This window comes from Mytilus edulis, chromosome 4 (genome assembly GCF_963676685.1).
Source record: "Mytilus edulis chromosome 4, xbMytEdul2.2, whole genome shotgun sequence".
NCBI classification, from domain to species: domain Eukaryota; kingdom Metazoa; phylum Mollusca; class Bivalvia; order Mytilida; family Mytilidae; genus Mytilus; species Mytilus edulis.
Genome location: NC_092347.1, coordinates 13,318,007 through 13,330,557, shown reverse-complemented (window position 1 = coordinate 13,330,557; position 12,551 = coordinate 13,318,007). Strand labels below are relative to the sequence as shown.

Here is a 12,551-nt window from a genome sequence, read left to right as displayed (position 1 = left end):
GGTCAGTTTTTGCTTGATATCTGAAGCCCTAGAAGTGAACGAATTTAGCTCTTGTTATCTGTTCTAACTGGTATTTCACCCACATTTAAAATAAATAAACACGTTTCTCTTTCTCAATTCTTGACTGGGGTGCCTGTTCATCAATATAACAAATCTTAAGGTAATTCACCGACTGTTGTTCAATGATACTCTTCAAAAAGATAAAAAAAAAATATAGCAGGATGAGTCGAATAGAACTGTTTATTATAGTGGGCATGGAAGGATTCTGAACCATTTGCAGTACTAATGACAAATATAGATTAAATTTATTTACGTATTGACTACTTCTTATTAAAATTACAGGTAGACAACTATGGGTAAAAAGCGCAAAAGTCCGGTCAATTTATTACAGGTGAATCAAAATTTAAAGCGCAAATGTCCATAGTATTTGAAGCGCAAATGTCCTATCGTTTTACAGGTAAAAAAGCGCAAACGTCCTGTGCCCCTAATTTTTTTTAAATTTTTTTTTATCTCAAATTCAATTTATAACTGAGAGGTTCTGAATAGACTGTCTCACCTTTATAAGTGAACAAACAAAATATTCTGGATTGATTAATTTGAATTTACATATTTCATGCAACACATAAGAAGAACTTTTGTTGTCTTGCATTGTCAGTCCTGTTATACTTTATGTTAATAATCTTATTTATGGAAAACTGTTTGTCAGGCATGAAGTTGTACACCTGTATTTTAATTTTTTATCTGTCATAGTAATTTTTTGGTTTTGAACTTTCTAAATCAAAACGTGAACATAGCTATTTTTACTTCTATTAATTGGTAACAGGTTCTTTGGAAGACACCAATCTTACAATAATATCCTTGTACTACAGCAGAATATGTGTTTAAGATAATGTTAATAATTTCAGGGACAGTTTGTTAATGAATATGTTGGTGATTTAATTGATGAAGACGAGGTTAAAAAGAGAATTAAACAAGCACATGATGATAATGTGATGAATTTCTACATGTTAACATTAGATAATAAAAGGTTTGTTTCTCCATATTACACTTAAAAGTTTGGATACCCCTTTGGTATCTTAAGCTTCTTTTTTAAATACAACATTAAGTTGATAAGTGTCTTATTGTTAGGTGCACTGAAAAAAAATATTCTGGAGTGAATTACAATTGGTTGACATTTTGTTGGTGGAACAAAAGCTTAGAAATTTCTGTCTAGCCTATGTATGCTTTTCCTTTTTGAACTAATTATATGCAGGACATATTAAAAAGACCTAGGGGCAATGTCATTGATGTATTTCTATACGTTTTTACATAACAAGAGGTTGATTTAGCACTTTTTCTTTCCCAAACTATATACTTTCCAAACCACACTATTTAAAATTATAATATAAGTAAACCAACTGCAATGAAGTGCAATAAATTGTTGATTAACCTAGGCATACTTCGATTTGTCCAACTCGGGTTGACTCAAGTTAAAACATCAGTGTTAATGCGCATGTGCGAATCGAATCGAAGTCAAAACTCTTCCATCGAGTTAACTATCAAAAGGGAAGTGAGAAAAAAATATATATGATGAGCATTAAGATAAAAAAAAATACATTTATGTGTCAGTATAAAGAGAAGTCCTAATTCTGTGTGCTTCTGATAAAAAAAAAATTGTTCTGAGAAAAAATTATGATTTTTTTTAATTTATAAACATAACCAACAGTTGATGCACACTTGAGCACCTGAGATCACACCTAGTTTTTGGTGGGGTTCGTGTTATTTATTCTTTAGTTTTCTATGTTATGTCATGTGTACTATTGTTTGTCTGTTTGTCCTTTTATTTTTTAGCCATATCGTTGTCAGTTTATTTTCGATTTATGAGTTTGACTGTCCCTCTGGTATCTTTCGCCCTTCGTTTTTGAACTATATTTATTGATTCCATAATGCAGGCAAACATAAGTTCCCTTGTCAACCCTTTTCTCTGGCTGTATTTAGTAAAAAACCAGTTATTTTGTATCATTTTTTGTTGTTGCATTTATTTGACGCCATCTTGAAACTCGACTAAACCTGCCCCGACCCAGGGTTGATGTAGAGTTAACTCAGATAGGTTCAAAAGGTCAAACTCAGAGTGTTCGGTTGTCAGTCAAGTAAACTCGACAGACTCTACTAACCCGAGTTGGACGAATCAAAGTAGGTCCCGGATTATCAATGTTAACTTGTAGAAGGAAAACTTAGATTTTGTTGGTTAAATACATACCTATCACGCATAAGACATCTTCCCTCCTCAATGGTCATACTTTAATGTAAAGTTTTGAAGATTATATATCTTTCAAACATAATTTAGTGCTGCATGAATTCAGTTTACTCACTTAATAACAATTTTTGATTACAGAATAATAGATGCTGGACCTAAAGGCAACTTGTCCCGGTTTATGAACCATAGTTGTCAACCTAATTGTGAGACACAGAAATGGACTGTTAATGGTGATGTCCGTGTGGGTCTGTTTGCATTGCATGATATTCCAGCAGGTAAAACATTGTCACAAACACATTGATCTGTCACAATATTCAAATTTAGATTTAAAAGAATATTTTCAGAATTTTATTTGTAAAGCATTTCTATTGTTCAGACTAGTGACTTCTTAAAGAGTTATGTGTAATTATATATTTCGGGGTTTTTTTTTGTATTCATTATTGATACAACACAAGGTTTGACATTTCTGAATTAACATCAGAGAGATTTGTATCAGTGCCTCAGCTTCCAGAAAATTAATCTGATTATTTAGGGACAGTTGTTCAGTAATCATGAAATATGATTTATAATTTAAATGTATTTAACAGGAAAACTGCATCACACAAACCAAAAATTAGTCTGACCAAGAACTGGTTTGCATTCTAAAACATTTGATAATGAAACATTAGTGAATTATTGACTAAGATTTGTTTTTTTACAGGATCAGAGCTTACATTCAATTACAACTTTGAATGTTTGGGAAATGACAAAACAAGTTGTTCTTGTGGTGCTGCAAACTGTAGTGGATTCCTGGGCGTTAGACCAAAGGTAAAACAGGATTTACACTTATATAAATGTAGGAATTAAAGATCTTTACTCATTTCTTTAAATACATAGACTTTGTCTACACATAGGTAAATAATGACTTAAAATATAGGCTTTTCTAGATGAATTGACTATTTGCTCTTCTCACCCTGCCTCATTAATTATATATATCCTTGACAAATTAAATAATCTCTAAAAACTATTTAATTCTAATATTTCAAATACCAAAGAATTTGTTTTTTTACGGAATTTAATATCAACTGAATTCTTAGAACATGAAGTGCCATACAGACCTTGTGTTGGGTTATGCATCTTACTATTTAAGATTTATTCTATGTCAGTTATCTTTTTTGATGATCAAATAGAGAAAAGAAAAACTTTGCAAAACCCGCTACATCTTTACCTCAAGAATTCAAATATCACATTAAATGGGCATTTCTAAAAGGCAAACTCGTCTTAAATCACTGAACAAATATTTGAAATATAATTGCTCAATTATTGCATTATGGTTGTTATTTCTAATTGATAAAACCTTGTGAACTGGTACATTTTATTTTGATAGATCAGTATTATAATACAGAGCTTTTAGGATATGGACCACAAAGTTGAACTAGTGTAACAGCTTCATTAAGCTACAAGTATGCTCACCTATTGCAGTCTTTTTAAAGATCAAGTTTTATAATTTAAAATGTATTTCTTATCTTTTTTGACAGACTGCAGCTGCAGCAGCTCAAGAGAAAAAATCTAAAGAAGCCAAAAGTAAAGATAAAAAGAAACGGAAAAAGAGAAAAACTGAAGTAAAGAAAACCCATGAGGATGATTGTTTCAGATGTGGCGAGGGAGGCGAGTTAATCATGTGTGACAAGAATGGATGTCCAAAATCTTATCATTTAACTTGTCTTAAGCTGAGCAAACCTCCACATGGTAGGTATTAAAGAGATATAGTTAATGTTTTTGTATTTTAATACAGGAACTAAAGAAACCAAAATCATGATATTAGTGTTAAAAGGGCTTCTACTTGTATGTCAAAACTATTCACAGAAATATTGAAAAAAAAGGGAATCATATTAGAAGTTGGATCTAAATCTCCAGTGAGCTAGATAAATAGTACAAATTACACTAGACAACCAAAACTATGTTATAGACAACAATACTCAAGGAATGATAAAGAAAAAGAAGATATTGTAATAATGAAATATTTCAAGTTTGCTCTGAATAGTCTACAAAATTTTCATAAACACAAACCCCAAAAAGACATGTATGGGGATGTGATTCCAGGTACTCTGGAAGGGTAAGTAGATCCTTCTCCACATGTGGCACCTGTTGTGTTGCTCATATACATTGTATGTACAAACCTGGTGATAATTATAATTTGGTAGGTCACATTTGGGGAAAAGAGGACAGACTTGTGGTTACAATCCATCATCATCTGTGAATCAAATATTTAATAACAGTCGACCAACTCGTGATGGCATTCATTAATTTATTTTAAGGATGATTTCAACTTTCCACTAAAGTTACTGGCCATGAATAGAGGACATAATCTCTACCATGAAACCGCTCAAGTAATAAATTACTTCCATCCTTTCAAAAGAAGGTAAACAAGCGTAACCTTCAAAAAGTGTTTAATTGTTGAGTTCATACATAGAAAAACTATCATCTACATCATCCGCTTCATGTGTATTTTGTTTATTAAAGGTAATTGGGATAGTCCATTTCATCATTGTGATTATTGATTTATATAGAGAACATACATCAACTTCATGTGTATTTTGTTTAGTACAGGTAAATGGATTGTCCGTGGCATCATTGTGATTATTTATTTATATATAGAATAGACATCAACTTGATGTGTATTTTGTTTATTACAGGTAAATGGGATTGTCCGTGGCATCATTGTGATTATTGATCAGCTTCATGTGTATTTTGTTTATTACAGGTAAATGGGATTGTCCGTGGCATCATTGTGATTATTGATTTTCATGTGTATTTTGTTTATTACAGGTAAATGGGATTGTCCGTGGCATCATTGTGATTATTGATCAGTTTCATGTGTATTTTGTTTATTACAGGTAAATGGGATTGTCCGTGGCATCATTGTGATGAGTGTGGTAAACCAGCCACCAAGAAATGTGCCCTTTGTCCTGACTCATTCTGTTCAGTACACGAAGAAACCAATATCAGGGAAGTACAAGGTTTTCTTCTTTGTACTGACCATGAAGATTCCGAGGCAAATGATCTGTACATATCTGATCAGGATGAACGAGCCTCCAGCAGCACCAGATCTTCAGTGTCATCAGATGTGGCCTCTGAAGATGATAACAAACCAGTGGAGAAAAAGAAGGCAAATAAACGAGGCAGAAAGAGTAAATCTCAGGGTACAGACGATCCATTGGCCGTAGCCCCAATGTTTGACGATAGCGATGACGATGGATTCTCAGGACTTGTTATAGACATACCAAGTATCCCATAATGCATCTTGTATTCACACATAAAAAAGGAGTTTCATTGCATGTATTCATAATACTTGAATTGTTCATTAACAAATAACAAATTTGAGAAGAACTTGTTAACTTTGTTTTTGTAAATATCTTAATATTATTCGTTATATTCATCCTGTTACAATATTTGTTGTATTCTCTTTGTTAACTTACAAGTTGACAATAAATTAAAAGTATTCTGATTAATCAGATAAGCGCAGTATTGTCATTTCTCATTTAAGAAGTTAATCCAACAACTGTGTTTCCTGAAAATAAACATAATGTAAATACCTAATGTGACCTCAGATTTACTCAGCAAACTTAGGAAACAGCATATAATTTGTATATTATGATAAACTCTTTACCTAAATCACTTTTCTTCATATTATAGTTAAGTCCAATATTCTCGATTATAATCATTGTGTTTAATATGGTAGGAATACCATAAATTTTTTATAATACCAATGGAGCTGTTTCTACGTTAGTTTTTATCACACATTGTCATGCCTGTTAGTTTGGCAAGACTTTACCATTTTCAAATGTGTTTATTAATGTCAAAAAACTTTATATTATATAAATAAATTGATAAAAAAAAAGTTTTTATTTACTTTATTGGCATACATATATGGTTGGCATTTATATTCTTATGGAATAAATTTAGAAAGAAAGGAAAACATTTCAATATTTTGTATGAATAGCTATATGTAATTTCTAGAAATATTTGATGGGCATGATTTATTCATCCTTTTATTTTCTGAAAAACCTTATGTCGATTTTTTTTTTATTAAAAATATTTTCCATTCAAATAAAACAAAATAAATAACAACAATTTAAAAAAAAGCAGAGAAATATAAATTACTATTGAAAATGATATAACCAGTGTTTCAATTAAGCATCCATTCTATGGTAACCGAATTTAAAATTTAAAAAAAAATGAGAATTATGCAGAAGGGGGGTGAAATTGTTAACATTTTATTGTTATATTTGGACACATTATTTAAGTGTCTTGCAAGTTTTAAACTATTGATATTTATGGTAGTGAAATGTTGACACTTTGTGATATGTTCAAGATTATTATCAGGTTGCACATATTTTCTGAAACTTACTCTTAATTTTGAATACTATTAATAATTAAACTTTATTAGCTCAAGTTATACCCTTTTAGGAGGATCAAAACTGGTAACAGGGGGAGGGGTATATAGAAATCCATCTGTCATTGTGCCTTGTCGTTACAAATATTGATGAAAACACGATAGTAGAGTGTAGCATGTGATTAAAGGAAAATATCCAGTTCTACTTGTACAAGGGGAGATAATAAAATTAAGTTCAATTTACTTATAGGTACCTGACAATGGAATAATGCTAGTGTCCTTATTTTCACAGTCTGATATGGGGAAAACTAAATGCAGATTATAAACTTTATATTGCAAGTACAACTGATAGGGAATTTTTATCTTATCATGATACTTTTCTTTAAAAAAAAATCAGTCCACTATTTTAATGAAATGTGATGTACTTGAATGAAAGATTGAAAGAGAATTCCATGCAATCATGTGAAACTTGTGTGTTACTCTCCAATGTTTATAAAAATAATGTGTAGAGAACAGAGCAGTTGAAAGTTATCAGTTCAATAATTGAAATTGAAATAAAAAGTTCCAATTCTAAATACAAATACCTTGGTAAAGTTATTGTATGTGAAATAATTCATGAGCTAGTTATAAAGTGTGTAAATAGATGATTGTATTTTATTGTGTTAATTCTCAAATTGTTTTATTCTAAATTTTATTTAACACAAAATTGTTAGAATTGTATTTTAGTGTGGTGGAATATTTATGACAAAATTCTTTCAGAGGTTTTAACTTATATTTTATTGTACAGTATGGGTGTGAAAGTTGATTTTTAATATCTTAACATTACTTTAGTTCTACTTTATAAATATTGTAATTATATTTAAAAATACAGGTGTGGAAAGGTAAAATTATATATTATTCTTTCTGTTATGCAAGTCAAATTCCACAAAAACTCCTTCCATTTAAATTTCTTTCAGCTTTCTTATTAAGAAATAGGTATATTGAATTAAAATTTAGAAGGGCAAGGGCACTCTTTAGCTGAATGTACAGTTATCAAATGGTTAAAAAAGAGAATAGTAACTATTAGAATTAAAGAAAATATATATTTAAAATTTGAATTACATGTTTGTTATTAAATGTAAACCATTATTGCACAAACTTTTAAACTAGACGAAGACCGTACGTTGACCTATAGCTGTTAATTTCTGTGTCATTTGGTCTCTTGTGGAGAGTTGTCTCATTGGCAATCATGCCACATCCTCTTTTTTTTTGTAAATCCTCTTATATAGTTATTATTCAGTATTTTAATGATTTTTGATTTATAATTAAGGACTTTTTCATTTAAAATGGAGGTGAAAGGATAATACGGTCTTCCAACCACTCGCCTACAACTAGTAATTTTACATACATCAAATGGGCATACAACTATTAGTGACCTATGACCCAAGTTCAAAGATAAAAAAAACATTTTTTTTTCTGCCCTCTATTATTTCAACGGATCACCTCATATAAAGCAGTTTTACAGTATTGTGAATCATGCGAAACAGGGAAGTAAAATGTCATATTCAAAAAGAAAGTAAATTTGGTCAGTAGTATGGAAATTTACATCACAAGTAAGAAGGTTACACAATAATAGATAATTCATTTGATAACACTTGGAAAAAAAGCAATGTTTCTTTTTTCATGATACTATAAGTAAGATTTAGACCAATTGTATGATTTTGTAGGTTAACAGACTGTACTTCTAATTTTATTTAAGAAATATACAGGAGTTCAGAAGAAGAAATAAGAGTTTATACTAGATTTTGACAGGCAAAACTCAACAAATAAAATGTTATGTACAAAGTTTTTCTAATATAATGGTAAAACAGGAGTACCATTACAATAAATTCTTAATAGGTAAAATGAAAGTTAAAATAAATCATTATATTTATAGGTTAGCATTGATTTCATCATTATTCTGGAGTATATAATTTTTCATGGAATTGTTCATACATCATTTGTAAAGTGTTATTATGTAAATTGTGAAATTAAAGCTTCTGGTAGATATTCTTCTTTATTTACTGCTTGTTGACAGCAATACTTACTCATTTATATGACATCTACAGGGGAACAAACATACAAGATAAAATGTTGTTTGATTTCCAATCCGACAACTATCAACCTAAGTCCAATTGAATTTGTTTAAAGCTAGTATTGGTAACTGTATGTCATCAAAATTTATAAGACAAAGTCAGCCCAAACAAATAAAACAAACATAAAATAATAGTAGACACATTCTTGTTACTAGATGTGATTACTTACTGCCGAAAAAATACATGTATAAGACTTATAAAAATAACATGTTGTAGGATTGCCAATGAGATGATATTCCGCAATAGCAATAGATGTTAGTTATAAAGGTCCCAATATGGCTTCAGCAATGAGAAAACACCTACTGAAAATAATTCAAAAAAGGAAGAAAAAAAACCCCTGGTAAATGGACAAATTAACAAAAAAGAAACACTTACAACAACCACTAAATTACAGGTCAGTGACGGAGCAGGTATAAACAAAATGTTGTAGTGTTATGTCGATGTTTTCAGTTTCGAAATTGTTTAAGTTTTATTTTTTTGTCTCGCCTTGATGAAAGTTGAGATTCAAGACAGGTATGTTGGCATTGTTTGCAGCGTCGTCAACAATGTATTAGTTGTGGATAAGGTCAGATTTTGAAGATCCTCTTGTGGTAGTTTAATAATGTATGGTATGCAGTTGTATTAGCATTGGTAGATCTGGTTTTCTTGGAAAAATTTTGGCACTACCCTCTCATGGTCTTTTGACTTTGTAAAGTTTGCTTAGCGTGTGTACAAGTTAAAGTTTTGATTAGGTCAGTTTATAGTGGTAGGTAAATGATATTTGGTATGCATGTTTATTAGCATTGGCACATCTCAATACATGGGTGGAAGATTAAAATATTCTTGAACATAAGATCATGAGCAATGGGTAATGCATGATACATGTGTCATTACCAGAGAATAAATAAGCAGTCATTGTTCAACTTATTCTACATTTACATTCAGGTGATGCATACAAATTTATTTTGTTGTACCTAGTGTTATTGACACAGAGCTGACTTACATCATGTTGATACAAATACTGATATTCAGAAATTTTTATGTGCATTTATAATTGCCATTTTGTCATTTTAGACTAAAATGTGATTTTGATTTTTGTAATATTGAGTAAAATTTACAATTTCGAAATATAACCCTGTGGCATTTTTGCAATAATGAAAACTTAGCAATAATTTCTTAAGGTTCCATATAACAAAGGGAAGTCTCGGATTAAGTTTGGGGTTAATTGCCTCAAACATGTAGGAATTAGGGGTCAAAAACAAGCATTTTTCTAGTTTCCAGACAAAAACTTGTGTTTAAGTGTATGGATTACTTAAAGGTTCAGTACTACAAAGGACAGGCTGGGATTGAGTTTTTGGATTAATGCTCAAAGGGGGTTTAAAAATGGAGGGTGGGGGGGTCAATTTTTTTTCAAAATTTTATAATTTCGACTTTTTGAAAAGTTCCAAGAAGAAATGTTCAATTGCACAGTATTGCGCAATAGATTTGTAAGATCTTTGATCGCATTTATTTTGTGTCAGAAACCTATCTCATGTCAAAAATTTGATCATAATCCTAATTCAGACCGTAGCAAGCTGGAATTTTGTGTCCAAATTTGCCCCCGACCTCTGCTGTCGTATAAGGCTGTGTTCAGCGAAGCATTTTATTTTTGCATTAGGGTTACCTCTCTAACAATGATTTTGTTATAATTTTCTAACATGCAGAAATTGAGTGCAAAAAAAGAGCCAAAACAAGAATTTTTAAGACAACAACTTGTGTGAAAGTTTATGGATCTCTCTAACATTATACTATAAGGTTACATACTATAAAGGAAAGACTGGAATTGTTTGATGGTTAATGCTCCAAGAGGGATTCAAAAAGTTTGAAAAGGGTGGGGGGATTAGTCCAATATTTTTTAAACGGTTCATATTTTTTATTAAACATTTTTCAAATTTCAAATTTTTGAAAAGTTTCAAGAAGAAATCTTCAATGTAGCAATAAGCATAAACTTTCCATTTTTAAAGTTCTATGACAATGAAGTCAAGGTCATATAATTCCTGTCAGACAAACACCTTATCATATGTCAATATAGCTGACTTATTGCCATATAGTATTTGAAAAAACAAACCAAAACACAATAAAATGCTTCGCTTAGCGCAGCCTATTACGACCGCAGTAGTCGAACCCTGAATAGTTGGGGCAAATTTGGATTGTGATCAAATTTTTGCCGTAGTATAGGTTTCTGACACAAAATAAATGGTAAATTTTTTTACAAATTTAATGTGCAATACTGTGCAATGTATTATAAAAACCTTTACCTTTCATACTGGGTCAGTAAAACAAACAAACTTTTCAGCTTGTGCTCTTTTGTCATCTGTGTTGCCAATGGTGAAAGCAGATCTAGAAACCACTCAACGCTGTCCTTCATTATGGTTCATTAGTGGGAGAGTCCTTGTAAAAAAGTTTTCTTTGCTTTCTATGAAAGGGAATGATTTATATCTGTTTTGTAGCTTCATAAAGTTGAGTTAAGGCAAGTTATCAATTTTCAGATCTGCTGTGCAGCTTCTTCCTGTTTGCCAATTGGTTGAAATTTCAAACAATTATATACAATGACACAGGTACTGACTTAATATTGGTGTTTTTTTGTTGTGCTGTTACACCACTGTCCCAGATTAGGGGAGGTTTGAGTGTTCACAAGCCTGTTCAACCCTCATATTCCTTATGTACCTGTCCCAGGTTAGGGGAGGTTTGAGTGTTCACAAGCCTGTTCAACCCTCATATTCCTTATGTGCCTGTCCCAGGTTAAGGGAGGTTTGAGTGTTCACAAGCCTGTTCAACCCTCATATTCCTTATGTATCTGTCCCAGGTTAGGGAAGGTTTGAGTGTTCACAAGCATGTTCAACCCTCATATTCCTTATGTACCTGTCCCAGGTTAGGGGAGGTTTGAGTGTTCACAAGCCTGTTCAACCCTCATATTCCTTATGTGCCTGTCCCAGATTTGGTGAGGTTTGAGTGTTCACAAGCCTGTTCAACCCTCATATTCCTTATGTACCTGTCCCAGGTTAGGGGAGGTTTGAGTGTTCACAAGCCTGTTCAACCCTCATATTCCTTATGTGCCTGTCCCAGGTTAGGGGAGGTTTGAGTGTTCACAAGCCTGTTCAACCCTCATATTCCTTATGTGCCTGTCCCAGGTTAGGGGAGGTTTGAGTGTTCACAAGCCTGTTCAACCCTCATATTCCTTATGTGTCTGTCCCAGGTTAGGGGAGGTTTGAGTGTTCATAAGCCTGTTCAACCCTCATATTCCTTATGTGCCTGTCCCAGGTTAGGGGAGGTTTGAGTGTTCACAAGCCTGTTCAACCATCATATTCCTTATGTGCCTGTCTCAGATTAGGGGAGGTTTGAGTGTTCACAAGCCTGTTCACCCCTCATATTCCTTATGTGCCTGTCCCAGGTTAGGGGAGGTTTGAGTGTTCACAAGCCTGTTCACCCCTCATATTCCTTATGTGCCTGTCCCAGGTCAGAAATCTCTATTAAGAAAATACTGCAAATCAACGTTTGATCCTATAATAGTCAAAACCTTGGTGTATGGAGGGCAACTCTTAATAGTAGTATCAACATTTGATCCTATAATTCAAAACCTTGGTGTATGGAGGGCAACTCTTAATGATCCTATAATAGTCAAATCCTTGGTGTATGGAGGGCAACTCTTAATGATCCTATAATAGTCAAAACCTTGGTGTATGGAGGGCAACTCTTAATGGTAGTATCAACGTTTGATCCTATAATAGTCAAAACCTTGGTGTATAGAGGGCAACTCTTAATGGTAGTATCAACGTTTGATCCTATAATAGTCAAAACCTTGGTGTAT

The 12,551-nt window shown here is 32.1% G+C and overlaps 1 protein-coding gene across 3 annotated transcripts in view; it reads left to right on the top strand.

The window, feature by feature from the left end:
• LOC139518998 (histone-lysine N-methyltransferase NSD2-like) overlaps nucleotides 1–8,639 on the top strand; it is a 28,929-nt gene extending 20,290 nt beyond the window's left edge. For 2 of the 3 annotated variants that reach the window (XM_071310709.1, XM_071310710.1), the window contains exons 16-20: nucleotides 906–1,027; nucleotides 2,375–2,511; nucleotides 2,937–3,043; nucleotides 3,754–3,964; nucleotides 5,113–8,639. In XM_071310709.1, the coding sequence (XP_071166810.1) occupies nucleotides 906–1,027; nucleotides 2,375–2,511; nucleotides 2,937–3,043; nucleotides 3,754–3,964; nucleotides 5,113–5,513 (978 nt within the window). In that variant the 3' untranslated portion in view covers nucleotides 5,514–8,639. Of the gene's footprint in view, nucleotides 1–905; nucleotides 1,028–2,374; nucleotides 2,512–2,936; nucleotides 3,044–3,753; nucleotides 3,965–4,911; nucleotides 5,021–5,112 lie in introns of those variants that run through there. The other variant, XM_071310711.1, reaches the window with a different exon arrangement.
• The last annotated feature ends 3,912 nt before the right edge of the window (nucleotides 8,640–12,551 follow it).